General features: G+C 35.7%; 1 protein-coding gene across 6 annotated transcripts in view; it reads right to left on the reverse strand.

The window, feature by feature from the left end:
- The window catches only part of HERC1 (HECT and RLD domain containing E3 ubiquitin protein ligase family member 1), a 144,221-nt gene that overhangs the window by 65,240 nt on the left and 51,527 nt on the right, over positions 1 to 27,454 (reverse strand). For 5 of the 6 annotated variants that reach the window (XM_044230733.1, XM_044230732.1, XM_044230731.1 and 2 more), the window contains exons 24-33: positions 25,126 to 25,177; positions 17,931 to 18,199; positions 14,676 to 14,891; positions 13,908 to 14,028; positions 13,441 to 13,678; positions 13,091 to 13,284; positions 9,237 to 9,392; positions 6,988 to 7,094; positions 6,347 to 6,457; positions 3,150 to 3,323 (exon numbers count right to left, since the gene is read on the reverse strand). In XM_044230733.1, coding sequence (XP_044086668.1) covers positions 3,150 to 3,323; positions 6,347 to 6,457; positions 6,988 to 7,094; positions 9,237 to 9,392; positions 13,091 to 13,284; positions 13,441 to 13,678; positions 13,908 to 14,028; positions 14,676 to 14,891; positions 17,931 to 18,199; positions 25,126 to 25,177 — 1,638 coding nt within the window. The remainder of the gene's footprint in view (positions 1 to 3,149; positions 3,324 to 6,346; positions 6,458 to 6,987; positions 7,095 to 9,236; positions 9,393 to 13,090; positions 13,285 to 13,440; positions 13,679 to 13,907; positions 14,029 to 14,675; positions 14,892 to 17,930; positions 18,200 to 25,125; positions 25,178 to 27,454) is intronic. The other variant, XM_044230730.1, reaches the window with a different exon arrangement.

The raw sequence follows: 27,454 nt of genomic DNA on the forward strand, positions 1-27,454 counted from the left end.
GACTGCTTTTGGCCTTGTTAAAGTGAGGGGGGAAAAAAAAAGCAGTCAGGGTAAAATTTGTGATGTTCTCTCTTAAGGGAGGGAAAATAATGGGCCCCTGTAAATGGGCTTTGGATAGGCCAAAGAATAAAAATTAATTTGTAATTGTTTCTCCTCTGAGGGGGAGGGCAAAGAGTTCAAATTTCCCTGAAGGTGAATTGAGGGTAGACCAAAAATATTAGAAGTGTGTTGGGTCTTTCCTCCAAGAGGAAAGAAGTTAAATCAGTTCCCAGAGCTGGAATGAAGCTGAAGAGAAGAGAAGAGAAGAGAGAAAAGAAAAAGAAAAAGAAGAAGGGGAGGAGGAAGAAGAACGGGGAAGGGGAAAGGAGTGGAAGGAAGGGGAGAGGAAAGGAGGGGAGAGGAGAGGAGGAAGGAGGAAAGGAAGAGAAGGGAAAGTGAAAAAGGGATGGGAAGGGAAATGAAAGGGGAAAGGGGAAAGAGGAAAGAGAAAGGAAAGGAAAGGAAACAGAGAAAGAAAGAAAACAAAAACACCTCTCCAGTTATTTTCTTTAGACTAGATACTTCCACTGCTGTAGCAGTGCCCTTGACCCATCGAATTACCCTAAATTTACTGCTAAGAATTTGAGAAAATTTGACATCTGATAGGAAAAAGTTTTACATTTAAAATTTTTAAATTGGGGCGCCTGGGTGGCTCAGTGGCTTAAGGCCTCTGGCTTCGGCTCGGGTCATGATCCCAGGGTCCTGGGATCAAGGCCCGCATCAGGCTCTCTGCTCTGCGGGGAGCCTGCTTCCTCCTCCCTCTTTCTCTGCCTGCCTCTCTGCCTACTTGTGATCTCTATCTGTCAAATAAAATAAATAAAATCTTTTAAAAAATAAATAAATAAACTGGGTGGCTCAGTTGGTTAAAATTTTAAATTAAAAATAAAACAACTTTATTTTATGGTTCTGCATCTAGATGTATGATAAAATTTGATGTAAAATGTTATATGCTTATAACTTCATAAATGCTAAGGGATCATCCTGATCAGTGAAAGCTAGAAAGGAAAAATTGTTAGGGAGACACAACTTCCTTGTTTTTTGCCACCAATTGGTAAATTTAAACTCTTTTGAGTATCAGAAACAAAATAAGTTTCAATAACTGATGATTTTTTATATGATTTTTGCTTAATGGAGCCTCAGAAAAAAGGGAGACAACATATGAAGAGTGATTAGATAATCTCCAGAGATTCACAGATATATTTTCAGAGTTTTAAAAAGTAGTTTTCAATTGCCATTGAGTTCATCAGTAAAATATGATGTCTGACTCTCAGAGGCTAATGCTTTTCTAACCCAAAGTGCATATTTCTGACTGGCTAAATTTGGACTTGAAGACTGACAAGGCCAAGAAGAGCCTTTTAGAAAAGCCTTGCTTGTAACCTGGACTTGAAACACAGCAGTTTGGTCTGACAATTTCTAGGCTTCAATGCTGCCAAAAAAAACTTGTTAGCTTTTTAGAATTCCAAATTTACAGATTTTTATTGCCCGGACCTGACTCTAAGCCGAAATGCAATACTGTCTGCCATGGGCTATTTCAACCCAACATGAGCTGTGCTCAATTCAAAAGTAGGAACTGGCCCAAAGAACAAAACTCAAATTCTGGGACTGTCACAGATTTAGGACTCCTCTGTGAGGCCACAAACTCTGAAAACATCATAGATTCTGGCTGGACTGTCTGGGTCACTTGCAGATGCCTCTAGGAAACGGCTTGTTCTTTGATGGAACCATCAAAATTTGAGCTGACTAGCTCTGTATTTCTGACACAGAAACTGATTTCACTACTCTAACTTGTGATTCCTGCTGAAAGCTGTAGTTGGAGGAAGGCATACCACAGGGAGTACGACTTTGCCATCCACCTTTAATCGACTGGACCTTCGCCCTCTTCTTGGGGACATCACACTGGTGTTGGCTTATGTTCAGCTTTTTGGATTACTTGCAGTTTGCAGTAACAGACTGATAGTTTGACTCTACAATCTCATCTTTCTTTTGATATACACATGTTAGTAAAGCCTTTTATTAAAAGAAGTTCTTCCAGAAAGAGACTGATCTTTTCTAGGCTCCTCACTAGAAAAATCATTAAGATAGAATTGAGGTTTTTAAACCTTTAGAAAAATTTTAGATTCTCAAAGGGAAAGGAGGTGTTTATGCTAAATGATATTGTTGTATAAAACAGTCTATGCACAATGAGCAACCCTTATCAGTTAGGGAAAGTTTCTAATGGTGAAGGAAACTGTTTACCAGTCTAGTTCCAAATTTCAGCCAGGGACCAACATTGCAAGCAGGCCTTTCTAAGGTACTGGTCCAAAGAACAAAGCTCAAATTCTGGGACTGTTGCAGATTTAGGACTCTTCTGTGGGACCACAAACTCTGAAAACATCATAGATTCTGGCTGGACTGTCTGGGTCACTTGTGGATGCCCCTAGGAAAGGGCTTGTTCTTTGATGGAACCATCGAAATTGGAGCTAACTGGCTATAATTGCTGTATTAATTCCTTTTTGGCACAGTCCATCCCCTTGGCTCTTGGCCATAATCTCTTTACAGTAAAATTGTACAACAATATCTTTTAGTATAAACGCTTCCTTTCCCTCTGGGAATCTAAAATTTGTGTGTATCAGGCAGAGGGTATGTGACCAGGACCCATATAAAAATCTTGGGCACTGAGTCTCTTATGGGCTTTCCTAAGCAGAAACATCACACAGACTACTGTATTTTCATGGCTGAGTATGATCTCTGTGACTCCCTCATAAAAGGGATTATCATAATTTCTTCTGTTCAGTTAGAAAATTTTTGAGATAACTTGAGAAGAATTTACAGGAGAGTTACAAAAATAATTGAGTTCTTGTATATGTTCATTCAGTTCCATTTATGTTAACATCTTATATAATGATAAAACTATCATTACTACAGTGTATTTTTTTTAAAGTGGGCTCCACGCCCAACAGGGGGCTTGAACTCATGACCCTGAGAGCAAGAGTCAAATGCTTTACTGACTGAGACAACCAAGTGCCCCTACATATGATTTTTTAAAAGTTTTTGATACATTATTTTATAAGAACCTGGGGGAAAAATGACCAAAAGACAAAATGTTAAAAACTACTTAGAATTCTCCATACCTTCCACTGATAACATCCAGAAGTTACTCCAGTTGATGCCAATCCATACCCTTTACCTCCACTGCCGTGAGTTAAAATCTGTCCATTCTCCACTAGGCAACACTGAGCTTTCTCTGGGTCAAATGATACTTCTTGTATAGGAAGATTCTCATCTTCTTCCTCCAACTCTCCCTGCTTCCACCAAAAAGGAACCTTGGTCAGTACTTTGGGATAATCCAGATCTCAGTTAATACACATTCAAAGACTCCTTAGTTTGAGTCCACAAATACTTATTAATGTACCAGGTACTGTGCAGGCAATGGGAACATAATGATAAATACAGCATGGTCTCTGCATAAAGCTTACAGTCCAATTAGGGGCCAGAGAAATAAATAATACCACTTTTGTGAGAGAATAACAGAAGTTACATGACCAGTATAGCAGAAACATAAAGGTGTAAGTGTCTAAACATGCACAGGAAGGATAAGGAAAGTATTCAAAAGAGGATGACTTCTGAGCTGAGTTGTAAATAATAAGAAGGCATTCAGCAGCTGGATCAAAGAAAAGAAAGGCATTTAGGGCAGTATGTACAGCATTGTGCCAAGGCAGGGAGGTACAACAGAGTTCAGTGATTTATAGTAATTGCAAGCAGAGGGAATGTATGGAGGATGAGACTGGCAGAAAAGGAGGATAGAAAGAGAAAAAGGAACAAAATCATGGAAGGCCCTGAATGCCATTTAAAGTTTGAACATTACAGAAAATAGGGAATGCTTACACAAATTTATATAGAGGACCTCTAATCAGATCAGTGTTTTATAAACATTGTTTTACCAGGGGTATACGGGATAAAGGCTGAGAGATCGACTGGATGATTACTGCAAGAGTTCAGGTAAAAAACAGTGAGGACTTCAATTTATTATTCGTTCATGAGTATTCATTAAGCATCAACTATGTACCAGACACTCTACCAGGTCCTAAATGTTCAACAGTATATTAGATATATAACGTCTCTGCTCTCACAGAACTTTTTTTTTTATTAATTTTATTTATTTATTTGACAGACAGAGATCAGAAGCAGGCAGAGAGAGAGGGGGAAGCAGGCTCCCTGCTAAGCAGAGAGCCCGATGTGGGGATCAATCCCAGGACCCTGAGATCATGACCTGAGCTGAAGGCAGAGGCCTAACCCACTGAGCCACCCAGGTGTCCCCAGAACTTTTATATATGTATATATAAACATTTATATATACATATATAAAGTATATATATTATATATTCATAAAAATATATATACTAATAATAAAAACATATATATGTAGATAGAACTATCCAGAAATTTTATTTTAGAAGGTAGAAACAGAAGATACATTAACAAAAAAAAAAATCAGGTATGTGCTATGTCCAAATTAAAGCAAATGATGTAACAGAGTATGTGACAACTAACTCTAGATTAAGGATCAGGAAAGGGCACTCTGAAGAAGTCATTAAAATAAGTTAAAACCTGAATACTAAGAAGTTGATGTCTGAAAAACCTATCTGAAGGGAAGTCTTCTGGGTAGAAACTGGCATGAAAGAAGTAAGAAACTCAGTGTGCTCAAGAAACAGGAAGAAGGCAAGTTGTTCTAAGCATAGTGAGCAAAGCGGAGACCAAGTAGTTCTAGACTTTATCCCCAAAATGATGAGAAACCATTGGAGGGTTTTAAGCATGGGACCAACATGATATGATTTACAATTTAAAAGATCACTCTGAATCCCACTCAGAGAAAGGACTACAGGGAATTAACACTGAAAAAAGAAAGATCATTTAGGAGACTTTTGCATAGTCCACACCAGAGACAACAGTGGCTTGGAACAGGCTGATGGCAGAGGAACTGAGAAGGTGGCAAATTCAAGTTCTATTTTACAGAAGAAACAACAGGACTTGGAGATTGTATGAATGTAGAAAATGGGGGATGGAAAGTGGTGATAGAGAAGAATCAATGATGACTCCTAGGCTTTTTAGTCAAGTCACTAATGAGGAAGATAGTAAAGCTGGGGAAGGAACAGGATGTGATAACTAAAAATGCTATTAAATAGGAGATGCCTACTAGACATGTGGTAAGGCAAGTAGAAGGTGAGTATGTAAGTCTAGAATTCCAGGAAAATGTTAGAAATGGAATTAAAAATTTGGGAAGCAACAGTATATGGGTCTGGGTAAGGTTTTGTTGGGTAAAGGAAAGAGAACAGGGATGATGGTTGAAAAAAGAAGGGGTCTTGGAACCAAGCCTTGGGATATTCCAACACTTAAACAGAAGAGGAAGAACCAATAACAGAGAATGAGAAAAAAACCATTGTACTGAGATAGAAGAAAAAACACACAAAGTGTGGACTCATGAAAACCAAGAGAAAGATTAAAGTAGCTACATAAATGAATTTAAGAATGATTTAGGAATTAAAATCAATGAGGCCTACTGACTACATAGATGGGGTGACATTAGGAGAGTCAGAATTCCCAAGAATACAGGTTTGGAATGCTACGTGAATGGTGGTGCCACCAATTAAAAAATGGGACAGGGAGAAAAGTAAAAAAGTTTGATGGGGAGACACTTGGATTGGCATTTAAGTTTAGAAGGTACTGCATATAGGTAAAATGGTTCCAGGTAAATTCCAAAATACTGAAAAATGTAAGACTAGAACCCTTAAAAGCAACAGAGTTTGGGATGGAGAGAAGGAAAACGTGGCACCAAAGAAGAAATGCCTCTAGAGGAAACCAAGGATTGGCAGAGGAATGGAGATGTAAGAGAAGCCAGTATTTTGAAAACAACAGAAGGCTAGGGTTTCCTGAGATCAAGTAAGATATGGACAAAAAACTGCATCCTACATTTAGCAATTAGCACTTACTTTTGTCATTTAATTTCAGTGCTCTGATGGAAGATCAACAATCCAATTGAAGAAGTAATGAGAACTAAGGAGTGGTTTATAAATATGTATATAATTACTCTTCTGAGAAGCTTAGCAATGAAGGACAAGTGAGAAGATGGGTAAAAAAAGGACTTAGGGGAGGGCAGGAAAGAGAAATGTTTATAAGTTGAGAAGAAGGAACCAGTGGAGAAGGAGACGGTGCAGAGAGAATATGGAATAACTGATAGAACGAAGTCCCTCAGAGCAGGTGGAGTCCAGAAACAGGAGACAGGACAGTCACTTGTGCTGTCTAAAAATACCTTTTTGGAAGAATCACTTACCTGTGACTTTATTTCTTGTTCTTTTTCCTTTATCTGAATAGCATGTTTGGCCTGAGCAATGGGTGTCTCCCACATACAGTCTGAGAGAAGGGAAAAGAGGCGTTCAACAACCTATTTATTGAAGAAAAAAGAATGATATAATTTGTAAAAGGTGATTTTAAGTAATTTTAGAAAAAATAAGTCATGTAACTGTAATATTAAGTCAAATGTGAAATTTGATTACACTAATGTCCAAGCTACTCTGGGTGGTTGTAACTTAAACATCCTTTTTTAGGAAGGCCATTAACCCACTTCCTAGTGGGTTCCATCACCCTCATGTTTCCTCATTATATGGACCTCTGGTAAGGCCACACAACCTCACACACTTCTCTCTCTCTCTAGAGCTCAAACCTACTAAGAAATTCCACAGATTTTCTTTTCTTTCTGACCTTCCAAATATTCACTATATCCCTACTCCTCACACCCATAAGCTTAATTTCTTTCTCCTCGCTTGGAAATGAAATAATAAAGCAATCTCAGAAGCTGAAGTTTTGCTACTGAGTAAATGACACATTTACCACTGGAGAGACTATAATTCAGATTTTGGGTGAATTATGTTACAGATGTGAAAATATCTTCTAATAGCTTTAAAGAATAGGAACCTGAGCCATTTGATCATCTTCTACACCAGATTCACAAGCTGGTAACACAGCCTCAAGGACGTGAAGTGCAAGGAGCCTCGTTCTTAGGTTACCAACTAGAGGAATACCTGGGAGGGGGAAAAAACATATTCTTATTATCAGCGTGACTTACATTCAAAATGTAAATGAACCTCTTGAATAAAAATATCTGAGGCTCATAAGCATCTATGGTTGGAATGGACTACACTTCAACCTATTATCACAAGAATTCTGGACTCATCCCATTCCCAATGTACATGACTATTCATGTTGATATCTCAAGTTTTTATGCATATATAAGATTTACTTATTAGAGAGAGAGGGAGAGAGAGAGAGAGGTGGCACGTGCGTCAAGGAGCAAAGAGAGAAGGAAAGGAACAGTCTTAAGCAGACTAAGTGTGGAGCCCAACAGGGGGGCTCAACCTCACAACCCTGAGATCATGACCTGAGCCAAAACCAAGAATGGGACACTTAACCAACTGTGCCATCCAATCACCCCTTTATTTTTTTTTAAGATTTATTTTTTTAGAGTAAGAGAGACAGAGCACCCGTGGGTGGGGGTTGGGGTGGGGGAGTTATGTGTATATATAAAGGGAGTAGCACTATAGTAACTACTGTGCCAGGTACTATGTTATACATTTCATACACATTAACTCTGTTGATCTTCACAAACCCCTGTTTTACTGATAAGGTAAACAAGGCTGAGAGAAGTGAAATAAGGGGACCACAGCTCAGCAGAGGTAGAACTTAAAACAGATCTGTTAATCTCCAACGCTCAGGCTTATCATACCCTTTCTTGGCTTCTTCTCCATCCATGCCCTGACTGCCTCCCAGAAATTGTTAGGATTAATGGGAAGTAAGCAGTTCGTACTTTTCTAAAGTAAGTAAAGGTAGAGGCAGAATAATGACGGTTTTTTTTTTTTAATACCTTCTACCACAACAAAAACAGTTAAAAATAAATGACTATCTCCATTTTTTTCTTCATGCTCTAAGACGTTAATCAGTAAAAGCCTCACCTTATTAAATGAGGGGGGGGAAGCTGTTCTAAATTATACTAGTTAAGAAAAACTAGCAAAGTATATTGAGAATGCATACATATAAAATAACATGTACCACAGAAGATTAAATGATGTTTAGGCACATTTAAGAAAGACCGGGGTTTCATGAAAAAATTCTGGAAATGGAACATATGGATGGTTGAATAACACTATGAATGTACTAAATATCATTTAACTATATGCTTAAATAGTTAAAACTGTAAATTTTTATATCTTATTTTATCACTGTAAATTTTATGTGTATTTTACCATAATTAAAAAAAAGACTAGGGAAGGAAGGACAATAATCTATGCAAGCAGACTAGATGTTTAGGCTAAGAACTGGGAAGTAAGCTTATTACACAGAACTTTCAAAGACAGCACACAATCACAAGTTATAATCAAGACAACAGAAATCATATTATGAGTGAACAAATGAGATCTGCATTTTGATAATCAAGAAGTGATGTCAAAACCTGTGCTAAATTATCATTTTAATAGGATATTCTCTGCTTATTTTTATTATGATAAGCCAAGCAAATAGCATCAAGTTCTTTAGGTTAAATCCATAATCTAGTCTGGTGCTACTTTCTATTAAAATGGATGAATGGATAAAGAAGATATAGTTCATTTATATAATGGAGTATTACGCCTCCATCAGAAAGGATGAATACCCAATTTTTGTATCAACATGGATGGGACTGGAGGAGATTATGCTGAGTGAAGTAAGTGAGATAAGTCAAGCAGAGAGTCAATTATCATATGGTTTCACTTACTTGTGGAGCATAAAGAATAACATGGAGGACATTGGGAGATGGAGAGAAGTGAGTTGGGGGAAATTGGGAGGGGGAGACAAACCATGAGAGACTGTGGACTCTGAGAAACAAACTAAGGGTTTGGGGGCGAGGGTTTTGAGCCCGGTGGTGGGTATTAAGGAGGGCATGAACTGCATGGAGCACTGGTGTGGTGCACAATGAATTTTGGAACACTGAAAAAAAATTAAATTAAATTTTTAAAAAATTCCTATCAATTTTTACTTCTGAAATTACATTTTTCTTTTGATCAAGTAAGTATTCAGAAAATAAAAGTTGTGAAATCAAGGTTAATTATTCAATGTTGTTCAAGTCCGGCACTCTCTGAATAAAATACATGTAATGTATAAAAATACTCTAATACAAGGCAAAGGTCATATACCTGAAGAACACTTCTGAGATGCTATATTTAGAAGCACTTCTGTCCATTTTGGGGAAGCCATTTTTGATTGAATTGCTTTTGAAGATACAACTCTGCGAAGAAAAACTAAAAAATCCCCCAGGTGCAGTTCGGCTGCATGTTGTTTCCTAAGAGCAGCTGAAGAGGGAAGAGACAAGATTATATTACAACCAAAAATCAAAAGAAAAATGTCTTATATCAAGTAACTTACATTAAATGCAGGAAGCCCAAACTTAACTTAAAATTTGTCAATTAGCTGCTGAATTTTTATTTATTTTATTTTTTTTAAGATTTTATTTATCTATTTGACAGAGAGCAGGAGAGAGAGAGAGTAAGAGAAAGCACAAGCAGGGGGAGCAGCACAGGGAAGGGAAGAACCAGGCTCCCCACTGAGCAGGGAGCCCTGACAGGGGTCTTAATCCCAGGACACTGGGATGACGACCTCAGCTGAAGGCAGAGGCTAAACCGACTGAGACACCCAGGCGCCCTGCTGTTGAATTTTTAAAACTTAAAAGGACAGAATGAGGAAAGGTCAGAAAATAATGCCAAGCTTAAAACATTTCTTACATTTGTGTACAATAGTGAGGTTGCTAGAACAAAGTATGTGTATTTGGTTTTGCACATTTTTTAAAACTGTTATTCTGAAAAACAACAGTTCTCTATGCAAGTCTAGAGTTTTACCAACTAGAATCTGAAGGAACTTGTCTGTGAACCCCCTTAAAGTTGCATGAAAATTGTGTACCTGATTAGTAAAAGTTAACAACTTGGATCACATTTTCAAAAAGTCCACTATTTCTCCCAGCCCAATCAAATTAAGAATCACATCTCTAAAAAACACTTTGTGCTTTCAGATTCTACAAAGAAACAAATCTCTAGGCCTGAGTCTGATCTGACTGAGCACTAACTCCATGTATATAAACAGCTTTCATACAAACATGCCCTAACCAATCTTCCCAGTTTTTCCAGCAACATTAGTACCAGATTCTCTCTCGTACCCCCTCACAGTTTCCCTCCACCCTGTGCATTTTGAGGCCAGGGAACTATCTGCTCTTCCTGTAATGCACCATGTTCTATCATCATCCAGCACCTTTCATACCCTCTCCGCCTGGCAAAGTCCCACTCAGCAGTCAAGGGGAAGAAGGATGCCAGTGAGGCAGTTGCCCAGAATGTCAATCTCTAAGGGGCACAAAAACATACAAAATCCTAACTATTTGAGGAAGGTATACACTCCTTTCAGGGAGATCCTGGCATGTCAAATTAAGAAACACACAAGACGAAGCACTTTAGAGGGAGACCCTCGCACCATGGGCCACACTTAGATGACCAGAATCTATCTTCACAGACATCTCGTCATTGCTGGAGAACTTCTGTTCTGTGAAGATGGGTGTACATGTCTATGACAGAACTAGAATGCTGGCAACAATTGGAGACCATTGTACTCCTTTGCTACACTTTCTCTACCTTGTACTCTAACTCTTCTTTGCTTAAAAGCTAAGAAGCAAATATTTTTATATCAATTTGAAGAATATAAAATTATTAGCCTTCCCTAAATACCCACATATCACTCCAACCTGTTTGTATACATTCCTCCAAAATCCAGTTTAAAAAGCTACCTCTTCGATGTGAACTTCTCTCTGGGTAGAGATCCTTGGGAAAACCTCTTCAATAAGCCCTCCATTCTACACCCCAACCTCACTCCTAGCAAGTACCTCTGTAACAAGACACTAAATTAATTAAATTAACTGAAGTCTGGAGACCTTCAATTATATAATCATAATTATATAATTATATAATATTTATTTATATATAATTATATGTGTTTATAATATATTTAAATATATATAAATATATATTTTTATTTATATATATTTAAATATATTTATTTAATTATATATAAATATTTAAATATATGTTTTCATATATTTAAAATATATTTATATATATAAATATATTAAAAATATATTTATATATTATATAAAATGAATATATTATATTTAATATAATATAATATGTTGTATATATTAAATATATAAATATATTTAATATATTTATATGTTTGTATATTTATTTAATATATTTATATATAATACAGATGTTTATATTATATATTATATAATTGTATATTAATTATAATAATTATATAATATAAAGCTGGGTGATATACCGTGGTGATTCAGTTTGTTTCAGTGTCAATACGATGTTTGAAATGAAAGGTACACCTTATTTTTGGTAAAGTATTTTAGATGGTTTGTGGGGTTATTAAAAGGTGGCCACTATGTGTGACCAGAATCAGTCTCCCTCCCAGCCATCCCCACGAATAGAGAGAGGACAGCAGCATTCTCTCCAGGATGACCTGAGAGGAATGGGTGTGGATTCAGCCTACTGTTACACCTGCCGAGATTCATTCACAGAAGAACTCTTTCTTTTCTTTCTTTTTTTTCTTTCTTTCTTTCTTTTTTTTTAAAGATTTTATTTATTTATTTGACAGAGATCACAAGTAGGCAGAGAGGCAGGCAGAGAGAGAGGAGGAAGCAGGCTCCCCGCTGAGGAGAGAGCCCGATGCCGGATGGGATCACGACCCGGGCCCAAGGCAGAGGCCCCAAACCACTGAGCCACCCAGGCGCTCCGAACTCTTTCTTTCTTTACTGGATATGGAAGGGCCCAGTTTTCCTGGGGACCTAAAGGTTGAGAAGTAACACTATTATGTCCTCCTTGCTGTCCATATGTATGGTATTCAGTAGAGAATGGTGAGAAACTATTACCTTAACCACCTTGTATTCCTCGCTGGATCTCAGGAAAACAGGAGGTGGCATTAAAAGCTTATGTTTATTTTACCCCTTGTGAGCCTCTCTCTGTAAAGAGGAAGAAGGAATCTGCCACAGGTGTAGCCTCTGAAACCAAAAACTGGTCCTTAATCAGACTCGGACATCCTCCTAGACTCTGACTTAAGAAATTTAGCTCTTTCTTCTGAGACTCTTATATTACACTGTTACTATTTGTTGGCATGTCTGCCTCTCTCGTTATCCTAGAAGATTCCCGAGAGCAGAGACAATGTTTTATCATTTTTGTATCCACAGGATATTTCCTCTATCCACAATATTATTTTAATATTAATTCATCTAATTTTATTATTATTAAAGGATTTTAACAGAGAGGATTTTAAGGGCTCCCAGAGTTTATTTTGATAGTAAGACATGGTAGTTTTGTAAAAACATTTAAAATAAATGACCAATTTTAAACTTTTATTCCTTAATTATGTAGCAGACAAAGGCAGCATTTCTGCTGTTTTACAATGTTCACTACAGTTTTTTAAAGGTATGATCAGATAGTCATATTATAGCAATGAAATATATAACATTTAAAAATAACAAGTGACCAGGAAATATAACAGCCTAGCAAGAAGTTCAGCTACTCTAATTCTAACCTACTTCCCAAATATGAAAACCTTGGTCCTGGGGGAACACTTAAGCCAAGACTATGATTAAAGATACACTATCAAGATCAAATGCTAAGAAAACATAACCTGGGAGAATCAGTCACCTGGAACCTCTACATTCCAGACCCAGGACAGCCAAAGAGAAGTTGAATCTAAAGAGGAAGCAGTATGGTCACTGCATCAAGGTTAACAGACTCTAAGGAGAGAAGGTCTGTCAGAAGCTCATTTAAATCATACATATTTGGAGAGAAAAGGGGGTTATAAATGAATGAATAAAAATTCTTTCAAAAAAATTCCTTCACATCTCACAACAGAAAGAAGTCTAGATTCTAATGATATTTACACAAAAAGGACTCAATAAATGCTTGTGAATGATGACACAGAAAAGAGTTTATGATACCTCTGAAGTCCTTCTTTTCAGTTTCTCCACTGGATTCAACTTTTTTTCCTTCTTCTTCACCCTCTTCTCCTTCCCCTTCTCCAAAAGAGGCCATAAGTAGTACACCAGCTTGGGATAACAAATTCTTCAACTGACTACAAAGTAGGTCCAACAAGGACTGAACTACTTTGGGGCTCAGTTTATCAGCATAAGTCCTACATGAAGTAACAGGAAAAGAACAGTGGTAATAACACAGCTGGGCAATTGTTTGTGCTCAAACATATAAAGGAGATTGGGGGAAATGGAAATTACTAAAATGTGAAAAGACTAGGTCCTATATAGCTCCCACCAAGACATCTAATAATGCTCACCCTGTAGTGATGGCCAGAATCTGGAGCAATCTTGTACTAGCCACTTTTAAAGCTGTGCTAAGCTGGGAAACACCCGTCTTTGGCAACAATTGCAGAGGCTGTCCCAGCATGGTGTCTGTGCCACATAACTGCGACAATACATTCAGCAGACCGGTGGAAATTGCCAAAGAAACATCCACTGGTTGATAGTGAACACTCAGGGCAAAAACTGTAACCAACAGGAGACGTTGCTGGGCTTCTAGAAAAGACAGAAAGACAACAGAGAATTTTCTTTGAAGTAAGCAAAGCATTTACTAAAATAATCATATTCCAAAATATAAAGAGTAATGTGGAACACTATTACATTTTCAAATATTTATTCTCCACCTGTAAATTGACCTACTAATGTTAAAACAAGATACAGAATACCTAAAGTACCTAGCATCAAACATAACTTGCATCTTACATTTCCCAGACCAGTTACTCACCAATGTGATGCTTGTTTGCTTGCAGAGCTCTCTCTAGGGTAGCAGACAATTGTTGATAAATCTTATGCACGGCCACCTGGATTTCAATCTGAATATTTCTTTTAGCTGCTCTGATCCCATCCTGAATTATATATAAAAATTTACTTTTTCTATTAGTAACAATAACACCTACCCAAATAAAAATAATAGCATTTTATCCCACTCTATGATAAAGCCCTATGGTGATTTTTAATTATTCCACATATTTCAGTATATAAAAGTTTTATAATAAGCTTATATTTAAATGCTTGACAATTCTTGATTCTATATAATCTTTCTCCTTTCCCACAAAGCAATTTTCTTCTCAAATATGGAAGACATAGAGACAAAACTTAAGAAAATTTCTTGAAGCCATCAGAGAAACTAGGTAAAGTGATCAAGTGTAAATGTAAATTCTTGAAATCCATCCTCGCAAACACTAATCCCTATCCCAAATTAGAACTATCTCTACCCAATTTGACTAAGGGTTAAGAAAATTGAGCCAGCAAAGAATCTAAAAGAACAACAGTAAAAATGGCCCACCTGATCCCAAATATACAACTATTACAACTCAGGAAACTAAAACAAATGAGGTGTCTTTAAGAATCATTTAAAAATCTTTATACTTTTAAACCTCAATCTTAAACACCAGAACATTTAGCATTATTAAACTGATTTTGTTAAAGAAAATATATATGTAATCTGAATGTCTGCAAGGTGTCATCCTCACACAACAGATCCATCACCCACCTGATAGTGATGCAATCGGCCACTCTCTCCTTTGGCTCCTGCATGTCCCACAGTGCCTAAACCAAAACAACCTGCTAAAAACTGTAGCCTCACAGACGTGAGCAGTGTGGATGACTGGAAGCCTGAGCTTGATCTGCTTCCTGGCAGAGAGATGCTACCTTTTTCCTCCATCCCAGACAACAGAACGAGGATCTGGTGAAGTGCTTCTAAACGAAGCTTGAGAAAAGTAAAATAAATATATTTTAGAGTCCTTCACTGAACTGAAACATAAAGGAATTCCAACACAGATAATATATTATTTAGCACAGAGAAAGCTCTGACAGTTCTTAGAAAGCCATTCTATTAAACATTTATTTTATTATTAAGACTTTTTAAAATCAAACTATTTCTAAAAATTCTACTAAGCATACTTCAGTATAAGAGGCTACACAGGACAATGGGGAAAATAAATTTGGGTATAAGAGACCTAATTTCAAGGCCAGACTCTTTACTCTGTTGACCTTGGAAAAGTCATTTAACTTCCTGAATCTGTTTCTTCATGTGTCAAAAGAGGCTAACACTCCGATGTTTATAGCAGCAATGGCCATGGCCACCAAACTGTGGAAAGAACCAAGATGCCCTTCAACGGATGAATGGATAAGGAAGATGTGGTCCATATACACTATGGAGTATTATGCCTCCATCAGAAAGGATGAATACCCAACTTTTGTAGCAACATGGACGGGACTGGAAGAGATTATGCTGAGTGAAATAAGTCAAGCAGAGAGAGTCAATTATCATATGGTTTCACTTATTTGTGGAGCATAACAAATAGCATGGAGGACAAGGGGCGTTAGAGAGGAGAAGGGAATTTGGGTAAATTGGAAGGGGAGGTGAACCATGAGAGACTATGGACTCTGAAAAACAATCTGAGGGGTTTGAAGTGGCGGGGGGGGGGGTTGGGGTACCAGGTGGTGGGTATTATAGAGGGCATGGATTGCATGGAGCACTAGGTGTGGTGAAAAAAATAATGAATACTGTTTTTCTGAAAATAAATAAATTGAAGAAAAAAAAAAAAAAAGAGGCTAACACTGGGGCACCTGGGTGTCAGTAGTTAACCATCTGCCTTCAGTTCAGGTCATGATCCCAGAGTCCTGGAATTGAGTCCTGGAATTGAGAAGGCTCCCTGCTCAATGGGGAGCCTACTTCTCCCTCTCCCAGTCCCCCAGCTTGTGTTCCCTCTCTCACTGTCTCTGTCATATAAATAAAATCTTTATTAAAAAAAAAAAGAGGTTAATACTGTAGTACTTTAACCTACTCACATAGCTATTTTGATGCTCATGAGAATAAATATGTGAAGGTTTCAAAACCGTAAGGTGCTATGATTATTGCTTCTTTCACTTATAATAAAGTAGTACAGAATGAATACTGTTTAATTCGAGAATTAGAAAAAATATTTCTGAAAGGTTTCTCTGTGATTCTCCTGAACATTGGGCTCTATATTCCCTAGGAAGACAAGACCCACAACTTTGGCCAATCAGCCTACTCATTTTTTATAATAAAATTTTTATTTTAAAGTAAGTGTACACCTAATAATGTACAGAAGAGTTGAAAGATGATACATATGTATGCCTGTATCCTGTATGCCATCCCCCTACCTTTTGCTAATGTTATCATCTTAGGTAACTATGGTACACTTATTAAAACTATGAAATGAACACTGGTACAACACTATAATTAAGCCATGGACTTTATTTGGATTTCACCAGTTTTCCCATAATGTCCCTCTTCTGTTCCAAGATCTAATGCCAGAAAGCTTGTTGCATTTAACTGTCATGTTTCTAGTCTCCTTTAGTCTGTGACAGTTTTCATCTTTCTTTTGGAGGAGCTGTTCATGTATTTTATAGAATATCTCTCAGTTTGGGTTTGCCCAGTGTTTTCTCATGACTGGACTAGAGTTATGGATTTGGGGGAAAATACCAAAAGTCCTCATCACACTATTTTCAGAGATGTATGATGTAGCACCATAACTTATTACTGATGATGTTACTCTTGATCACTTGGCTAACATTATGTCTGCCAGGTTTCCACAATGTAAAATTAATTTATTTTTTCCCCTTTTTATACTCTGTAAGCCGTGAGCTCCTAAGTCCAGCTTACCCAGAGAAAAAGGAGGAATTAAGCTTTACCTCCTAGAAGGAAGGGTATTAAAGAATTTGTGTTCAAGGGTTTCTGGGTGGCTCAGGTCATGATCTCAGGGTCCTGGGATGGAACCCCATATCTGGCTCCCTGCTCAGCAGGAAGTCTACTTCTCCCTCTCCCTTTGCCCTTCCCCCATGCTCATGTCCGCCCACTCTCAAATAAATAAAATCTAAAAAATAAAAAAAAAGGAATTTGTATATATGTTAAAACCAGAATAATTAATATTTTGAGGGAGATACTTTGAGGTTATGAAGACATCTTATGTCTCCTCGAAGTTTTGCTCACTAATTTTAGCATTCGTCATTATTTAAGGGTTCTAATCTACCCCTTCTTATTTATTTATATTTTTCAAAATAATTTAATAACAAATATGCCATTTATAGAAAAAGAAAATAACAAATATGCCATTTATAGAAAAAGAAAAGATGCTTAACTTTATATTAATATACTGGAGATACGTTTCATTTCCTAGTACACGTTTAGATTATTTATCAAACATTGCTAAAATAGAGAAAAGCTCTTACAAACTACAAAAGTAACTTTGTGTCTCCCAAACATTAATATCAAGTAGAAAAGCAGCAAGCAATGATTACCAACATTCATACACTATTTTAATAACCCAAGAGGTAACTCTGATACAACTATTTGATCTTTTTTTCACATAACTTTGTTAATGACATTATTTGAAATGTTGTTTTAAAGTACGGATTTTAGCATGTTTCTATGAAGTCTTCTGCATTATAAATATTTTTTAAATGGAGACAAATGGGTCAAAACTGAGGCTCTAAGAACCATATCTATATGCTCACCAGCCAGTCTCACCCTGATTTCTAGGAGATAAGGAAAGACTTATGATTAAAGTACCTTGTTCTAAGAGATGGCAATTAAAAATGAACTTTGTCCACATCAAACAAAACATTATGCTGTTTCAGTCATGAGAGTGACATCAAAAAGTTCAGGTAGAGGAAAGGGAGAAGGAAGGAGCAGAAGAGAAGGAAAAGATTTTCCTACTATTGTCCTTTAATGATTTAAGTTTCTCTAGTGCCTTATGAGGAATAAATATCAAAGACTTACTTCTGCCCTTAACTGCTGCTGTTCCATTGCAATGATGGAGGCTTGGGGACTTGTAGACATACTTTCCTCTGGTTCCTTAAAACCTGGGGCATTCCCCACATCTCCACTCACAAAGCTTACAACATTTTCAATCAAAGTGTGAACTCCCAAAGACTTGGTCAGATCAAAGTCAGACTCAAAGGAGTAAGAGGAGTTGCATAACCAGTCTCTGCTTTGTTTCAGGCGAGCCCAAGAGTCACTCAGGGATTCCAACTGACTGTGCAAAGGACCTACAAACAGAACAAACATGTATCAATGACAACCAAGTAGAGCATAAATTCTGAAACTAGACGAGGGCTGAGTGCTGCTACCATACCAACTGGTGAGAAATGGACACTCATGTTTGAATACATGCATGCATTAAGTGAATTTGAGCAAAATGCTTTGGTAAAAAAACAAAAAACAAACAAAAAGTAGAGCAATGTAAGAAAATAAAGGGAAAGCCCTTTGATGTTTCAGTGTCTCTTTAAGCGCTTTAGCAACACGCTGCCACAAGAAAAAGAAAGGCAGAAGCTGCTCTCAAAATGCTTAGCTTAAAATGCTCTGCAGTATTAAACCAGACCACCATTTATGAACAAAAAAGAACTAGACACTTGGGACACTGCTGGTAAGACCTAACAGTAATACGACTTTATCTGATTTAACATTATTTTTGCAAAAAGTTAAGACTGAGCAAAAAGTCTACATATCTACAATGAAACATTACCAAAAAAATGAATATAGAAGGGCAAGTAAACTTACACAAAAAGGAGACACAAACATCACCCTTTGGGTGTCATTAATATAAGGAACACTTTCACTGTGTCATATGCATATTTATTGCAGGTTGTGAAACTCCTAGATAGAGGAAGCAAAGTTTCACAGACAAGAATATATGAGATTCACTGTAAAATGGTATCTATTTAAAATTACCAAGTGATATAACAATAGTTGCTAGATATAATACCATTAGTTTTGCCAGTGGGCATTTTCTAGACTTATAATAGGTGAAAACATTAGACAACAAATATGTTAATATGTTTTAACTCAACAGCTGTCTAAGTCACATGACAAGATTAACTTTAAATAAATATATAAATGTCCCGTTCTTACAAGCCTTGTCTTTTTTAATTTAATTGACTTCAGGTATATGAATTAGATTAATCATAATCCTTGGCTCATGATATACTCTCATCATTGGTCCAAAATGGCCTGTTTCTGTATTTATTTATAATAAACATGAACACAAGAACTAGAAAATTGATAAAAACTTGTAACTGCCTATCTGCTCCTCCTCCAACCCATCTCTCCCTATTTCCTCCTAGCTAAGGCTGTCATTAACCCTAAGCTGGGTTTATCATTCCTTTGCTTTTATTAATACTAAATATTGTTTTATCTTATATGTATTCATTCCCAAGACAAAGAATGTTCAGTTTTAGTGGGTTTTGATTTTACAAAAAATAGCATTTTATGTACTCTTTTTGGGCATACTCTCTTCCATCAATATAATACTGCCAATATTCATTCACATTATTGCACGTAGCCATAGTTCATTTGTCTGAGTGCTGTATAATGTCCTATCATGTAAATATACCAAATTTCTCTTTTAGGAATGCATCTTAAGTACCCAATAAAATATGCACTCCAAAAATTCTATCTGTTGCGTAACAAGATGAAAAAGAATTGGGAAGAGAACTACTTAAATACTAATGCCCACAGAGAAACAAATAAATAAAATATTGACTGCCTAACTTATTTCTGAATTACTATACCAATGTCAGTAAAACCCCAGGACTTCAAAATAAGATGTAGAAATTCAGCCAATATTATAAAGTAACTGAAATAATTTATAAGCATTCTACTAGAATAATTTAAAATGACAACAAATATATGGTTTATCTGCCTCCCATGTTTCAGCAAGAATTCTTAAGATTAAAAAAATGCTGAATTTTCAGTTTTACTGAGCATGAAAAACAATCAACCCGAAAAATTCCCTAAATTGCATAGCTGAGTATTTTTTCACATAAAATAGAAAAGAGTAAAAAAAATCTAAAGAATAATGTCCAGGATGGATAATGTATTAAATTAAAAATGATATTTAAAGAATAAAGCAGAACCTAGTAAAAAAAGAAAGAAAGAAAGAATCATTTTCCATGTCCTTAAGCACCTCAAATTCAGAATCTGGATATAGCCTGAACTTACAAATGATAGTTTCTGGCTCTCTGCATTGAACTTCTTTGTTCAATAATAAAATCTCAGAATAAAAAGTTCTGTTTTCCAATACTTACAAATTACTTTTCAAAATGAAAATAAAATATGCCATGAGCTAGTGTTAGAACCACAGAAGTAAAAGAGCCCTTGAAGATTATGTAGTCCTCAATTTCCAACTGAGGAAACAGAGACACAAAAAGTTGATCTGTTAAATTAATAACATGAATTTCTTAATTTTACGGGAAGGATATGATCTTACATATTCCTGTTATTAGTCAACATCACGAGTCACTAGTCCATGGAAATGTCACCTGCCTGCCTACACAAAGGTTCAACTATGAAGAATATATAAAGAGTGAATTTCTTTAATATACCTCAAAATGTTCTAGGAATGGGTGGGCAACCCATTCAAACCCTCTCTGCAAATTAAAGCAGGGGCTGAAGTTTTTGTATAAAGAATCAGACAGTAAATATTTTAGGTTTTTTTGTGGGTCATAAAGATCTGTGCTACAATCACTCAACTTTGCTGCTGTCGTAAGAAAGAGGCCATAGACAATATATAAACAAATGACTGTGTGGCTGTGTTCCAGCAAAACCTTATTCACAAAAAAAAGTAGCAGACCAAACTTGGCTTACTAGGCATAGTTTGCTGACGCCAATGAAAAAGACGCAACTTATTAGGTGTAAGACTCAAACAAAACTTTGTATGACTAAAAGAAAGAACAAGAAAAATACGAATGAAAGCATTAGGATACATAAATAAAATAACTGTAACCCAAATACTTAGGGTGACATAAAAAATATTTTAAAACAAAACCTTACATTATGGAAATGAGATGACAGAACTCTTAATCTTTAAAAAATATTCTAACAACCTGATAACTTTGATTTGTTCGATATTGTTTAATCTGAATACAGGAAATACTGTGTCTGAAAAGTACAACAAAAGCTTCCACAGAGGGACGCCTGGGTGGCTCAGTTGGTTGGACGACTGCCTTCGGCTCAGGGCGTGATCCTGGAGTCCCAGGATCGAGTCCCACATCGGGCTCCCAGCTCCATGGGGAGTCTGCTTCGCTCTCTGACCTTCTCCTCGCTCATGCTCTCTCTCACTGTCTCTCTCTCTCAAATAAATAAATAAAATCTTTAAAAAAAAAAAAAAAAAGCTTCCACAGAGTATGTGACTAAGTCCAGTTCCTACTTAGTATTAATTCAGAGTCATCTACTATAAAAAGAAAATATAAAGTCTAAGAAAATTTTGAGATTGTTTACTTGTCCTTAAAACTTTGGTTCTTAAATGGAATTTTCAAAATGAACATGGCAGAGCTGCAATACATACTTTATAAACCATAAAATATGTAGGCAAGCCAAAAGGGGAAAAAAATTAAACATGCCATCATGTACTTGCTTGAAGCTCTTCTTTTTTCTGGGGCTCAACTGGCCAAAAAGGAGTAAATACACTACCACACAAGAATCAGAAGACAAAAGAAGAAATTTGATACAGGAGACAACATTTACATTTGCTCTTCTTTATATAATCTAATTTGAAATGCATAGTTACAACAGCATTTCACCCATACATGTTATACCACAAAACACACATGCTGATAAATGTTTCCAGTATTATTATAGCTGTAAAACCCTAACACTTTATTTAAAGACCTAGGGAATAAAAAAAAAAAATCCAACAATATGATATTTTAATTAAGAAGATCTCTGCTTCTTAAATTGTTGCTTTGGTATTCCCATCATTTTTCAGTGCATCAGCTTCAGCTTAACTATGAAAACTAAAGTTAAGCATCTGCAGAAAAGTATCTTTCAGTGAAGGATGAGCTTAGTTCCACACAACTACTGCAAGTCTTTACAGTATTTATCAAACTACCAAAATACCAACACATGTAACAGGCTTTGTCAAAAATTTTGACAAGCTGCTGTAAGAATTAAATGTGTTAATATGTTTTAAGTCATTAGAACAATGACTGGCATACATAAGCAGTTTACAGGTTTTAAAGAATGCAAATGTCATATTATCTCTGAGGTGCTAAGCAGAAATATGTTTCACTTATCTCTTTTTAAAGTATTTTGTAACTTTTTTTGGTTTTAGAATTTAGCTTGCATGCCTCTAAAGAGATGAGCAAGTTGAAGGAGCTAAATTTATTTGCTCATTTTGCTCTATTCCTTCCTATATGCACTTACTTGGACCAACTATGAAATATGCACTGGAGTGAAGGAAGAAGAAGCAATCATAGCTTAATAGCATGAATCCTAGTATTTCCAACCAAATACTGAAATTACAGGCACTAGGAACTCCTAAGGAGCAGTCTTTGGAAGCACCATAAGGGCAGGTGAAATGTGTATACAACCATTAACTGTTATTGATACATCCATTTAATTTCAGTAAATGGGACATAATTAGACACTTATCTCTAATTTTTATTAGATTTTTAATAACCCAGGACCACTGAGACTATTTATTACAAAAACTATGTGAGGAAAAAGTTTACATTTTCACTTCAAAATACTGGAAAGGGGTAAACAAGTGTATAGAAGTCTCACTTAGCTGGACAGCTGTTGGTCCTTCATTGCTCAAGTTAGAATCAGAACACCTAAATGGCCCCAAACAGTTCTCAGACTTGGTAGGTTCACTTGCCCAACTCAAGATAGGCATACTAAGGCTTATGGCACCTGGTCCATATTGGCAATAATAAGGAAAATATAGGGTAGCTTATTTTACCATTACTTAAGAGCAAAACAAAACAAAAAAACCACCACTGTCAGAAGGTAGTTACTAAATATACATGATCTTTAAAAATTCCTTTCAAAATATATTCTCCTAAATGTATTTTCAATATTTGTTTATTTTAAAGAAGGTAATCCATAATAAAACTATTAAATGTACATTTTCATTGTTTAATCCACAAGCTCCAAGATTCATGAGATTGAAACCTACTTATTTTTGCTGCCCTTCCTAAAATAGTATTTCTACTTTCTAGTCACCTATATCTATGAACAAAGTCATTAGCAGCAGACTTTTTCCTCTGAGAACATTAAAATGTAATATTACTAAGATAAATTGGTACCATATTAAGAGATATCATGAAAACTTATATAACTAGTTTGCCTCCCTATTATAATTTCCTAAGTGGATAATTAAAAATAAAAACTTTTCCCAAGAGATCCTATATTTGCTTTTCTGTTTTCAACAAATAAAGTTAAATTCCAACAGGTTAATAGATTTTGGTACTTACTACCTTGAGCTTTTTGGAAAAGGTAGTTTAGCCACAAACAAAATTTGGATTAATGGCTTAGTTCATTTGTATCTATTTAGATCTAAAACTACAGAAACTCCAGATCAACTTACAGGATAATAGTTTTAAAACCTGAATAGGTAGCAACTCTAGGACAGTAATTCTGAAGTGTTACAGTAATTCCTCCTAAGTAATTTACACTTGAATTCTAGGGTATGCTTAATTCAAAGATAAAGATACCACTTTCTATTTCATTCTAAACATTACTTTGCTGTAATGGATAATATAGACTAAGTCTCACATTTGTATTGCCATACAAATTTGTATTTCCACAAACAAGATTTTGAGAGAAAAGAAAATTTTAGCTAATGGACTATCACATATGAATATAATTACTATAGTAGGAAGCTCTTAAACTGTAGACTAGATCCCTTACGCTACTTGGTTAAGTTTGGAAACATCTCTCTAGCACCAAATGATATGCATTCATTAACATTACAGAAATTTTAGCAACAGGGCTCACCTGAGCTAACCAAAAATTTAATTCCTAAGTGGTTAAGGAAAAGAATTCTCTGGCTAACTATGGCAGATGACAGCCAATTCTCAAAGAATTAGAAAATAATAAAGTACATGCTGTACATTATATTAAACATCTTTTCATATATAAGCACCTTATAATTTTTTTAGAAACCCAGCAGCTATGTTATAACCCAACAGGTATGTTACAGTCTCCAAAGACTTTCCAATAAAGAAAGCACCAGTTCTAGTCATTAGTCCTAGTATTTCAGAAAAGTCATTCTCTGTATTCTAATTATAGGACAAAATATTATCATATTCTAAGTTATAAGCACAAAAATGAAAAAACTGTGTGTGTGTTTCTCCTCATTCCTCAGTTTTCCCTTCATTTCTCAAATGTTTTCCTGTGGAGGGGAAACCTAACATCCTGCCAAGGAAGCTATGAAGAGTTTTCTTTTGAAGTACAGAAGACTTAATATCATAAGAAAAAATTTTTCCCACAGGCTTTTAAAAAATTGCCACTAGTGCCAACTCTGAACATCTCCTATTTTCACAACCACAGTAAAAATGGGTTTAATAAAAGTGCCAGGTAATAGAGAATACTTGGAGAGTTTTTAGTTATCCCTGATTTAGATTCTCTGAAACTGCTATCCTTTCCATACATCTGTATATATAACCAAGAGTAAACTACATTATTCACTAAGGTTGAGCTTCTAACGAACAAGCTTAACTCTTGATGACATTCTAAAACTGTTCCGCATGGAAAAATTTCTGCCTAGAAATCCTAAGTTCATGCCTTACATGCTTCATCTTAAGAGGCAAAGAGAAGAGGGGAAAAAAGTAGAAACTTTCTGGAATTGTGCATGGGTATGTGGGAGGGTGCAGAGGTATGTGGTATGGCAACTATACCAGTGAACTAAAACACGGCAAATCATGTCCATAACCTCCAAAATGTAAAGCATTGCTTCTGGAGTTCCATGGGACTTTTTACAAAGTCAAAACAAATGACAAATGAGAAATAGAACAGATTATTAACTCCTAGACATTTCTAGATTTTAAAGAAAATGATCTTCCTTTTAAGTCTTCCAATAAGATGTTTGTATATTTGTTTCTGCAATAACACTTCAATGACAATCATATCTAAATACATCAGATATAATAACAGCTACTTCATTTAACCAGATTTTTAATATCTTAATAGTTACCTCTCTTTCTATGAGATGATGCCAAATCCAAATCAACATTTCGTCTTCCACTCTATTAAGTTAAAAATAAATGATAAAATTTAGTTGTGAAAAGCGTTTTAAAATTAAGATTTAATACAATAGTAGAGCAAAAATATATATATAATTATAGCAATGTGCTACTTATTCACAAGTCAAATAAGATTAACAATATAAAGTCTCTAAAATCCCACAGAAAACAGCTCTTAAGAAAGCCCAGCTACAATTCTGAGATACTAAAACACAAAGTCAAGGTATACACTAACAAACATTGCAAAGTAGCACAAGTTTTTCCTTGTTGTCACCTTTTCTTCTTTGGAATCCTTGTCTTTTATTTTCTGAACATACTATGACCTTATTAATACCTTCTAGATGTGTAAAGCCCCCTGTAGTAAAGTTCTGTTTTCAAAAATTATTACTTGCTCCATTCCCACTTTACATTCTTTCAAGAGCCCAACTAGTGTTGGCTAGGTGTTTAGAGAAAGAGGATCTGATGAATCTATACTAACAGAAAAATAACACAGTCTTAAATCTTAATCTTAAATCTCCTAGAAGTATTTTGAAAGATTTTTAAAACATAAATGTTTTAAAAAGCCTGTTAAATAAAAACATCTCAAATTGGTCAAACTGCAGACTGCTCAATAAAAACAGTGAAGGCTTTCAGGAAGAACACAAGTATATTTCTGTTGGGGAGCGTGTGTAGACAACTATCTGCTTTGCTCATATGCCCAACCAAAAACCATAGGTGGCTTATTTACACACAGACTTGACATAATAGTCTTAGGAAGTCCATTCATACTCTATCATACAATAAAAAAAACTGGTGACAAAGAAGAAAGGTTGCAGAAATGACAAAATAGACTCATTAAGGAAATGTCACTGTAGAAAATTGTTACCTGGTTACAAACAGACACATGCACCTACATTGTGGATAAACACATACTGTCTTACACACACACACACACACACACACACACACCAAAAATAAGTATAGTGTCAGGCCATCTAGTGCTGGACAAAACACCAAATGTCACAATAACTCCTGAAGATATCACTGTGTCATGCAATAAAACATTTTTATCACATAGTACCTCTGTCATGAGGACTCATGGAAGAATTTTATCTCAGGCCTCAGAACCAGGATTATCTGTGTTTCTCTGAACAACTAGTTTGTATTTTTTAGACATTGAATCATGTGAGTCATGCTTTTCCTGTCTGGTGGCTCACCTTCAGCAGGACATCACAGGAGTACTGAGGTATGCAAATCTTATACAGGGATTTACCTCTCAGCTTCTTTCAGCTCTAATTCATTAATCTAATTTATACCTTGATAAATTATTTCTTTTTATATACTAAATCAAATACTTTGTGAAATAAGGGGTAGAAGGGGTAGATTAAGAGACTGTAGTACAAAATGTTGGTATGACAACTGTCAATCAAATAGTTAAACTTGGGCTAAATCAACTGTTTGCTGAGGTTTTTCTGTTTACTAAGACAGAGAAGATATATATCACGTAATACTCTTTATAAAAGAAGGATAAAGATGAGACACCTGGGTGGCCAGGTTGGTTAAGCATCTGACTCTTGGTTTCAGGTCAGGTCATGATCTCACATCATGAGACTGAGCACTACACTGGCCTCCACAGTGAGTGCTGAGTCTGCTTGAGATTCTTTCTCCCACTCCCTCAGACCTACCTGCTCATGCTTGCTCACTTTCTAAAATAAAAAAATCTTAAAAAAATAAATAAAAGAAAGATACTTAGCATTAAGCTAACTTTAATTATTTAAGAAAGCATTTCATTCATTCATAATTCAGAATAAATGAAATACTCCTAGATATCAAGGATATGAATGGTAATCCTAAATAACCTCAGATAGAAGGATAATATATTTTAGCTGGAAAAACCTAAAACTGCCCCCACTGTTTGCTCTTCTAGATCTATACCAGGCTCTCTAAAACTGAAGGCTTAGCCCAGGTTTCCTTTCAGCAGCAAAAGAATTTACTCTGGTTCTCCACTCTCCCACCTCTTATAACACTATCTTTCAAACATCCCATAAGTAAAGATGATCAAGAATAAACCTTTTCAAAAATGTGCTTATTAATCTTTTAAAAACTGTATGCAAACTAAATGAACAATCCTAGCAATTAAATCTGAGGCTTAGTCCACCTCTACTGATCTGTCTTTCCATTGTTTTGAAAACAAAATTTTCAAAATGTTTTAAATTATATTACCAAATTTGTTCTTCACAACAACCCAGTTCAGGTCAGCATAACAGGTAGTTTTATAGTTTTATTCTCTATTTCAATGAT

Source organism: Neovison vison, chromosome 13 (assembly GCF_020171115.1).
Source record: "Neovison vison isolate M4711 chromosome 13, ASM_NN_V1, whole genome shotgun sequence".
Classification (NCBI taxonomy): Eukaryota; Metazoa; Chordata; class Mammalia; order Carnivora; family Mustelidae; genus Neogale; species Neogale vison.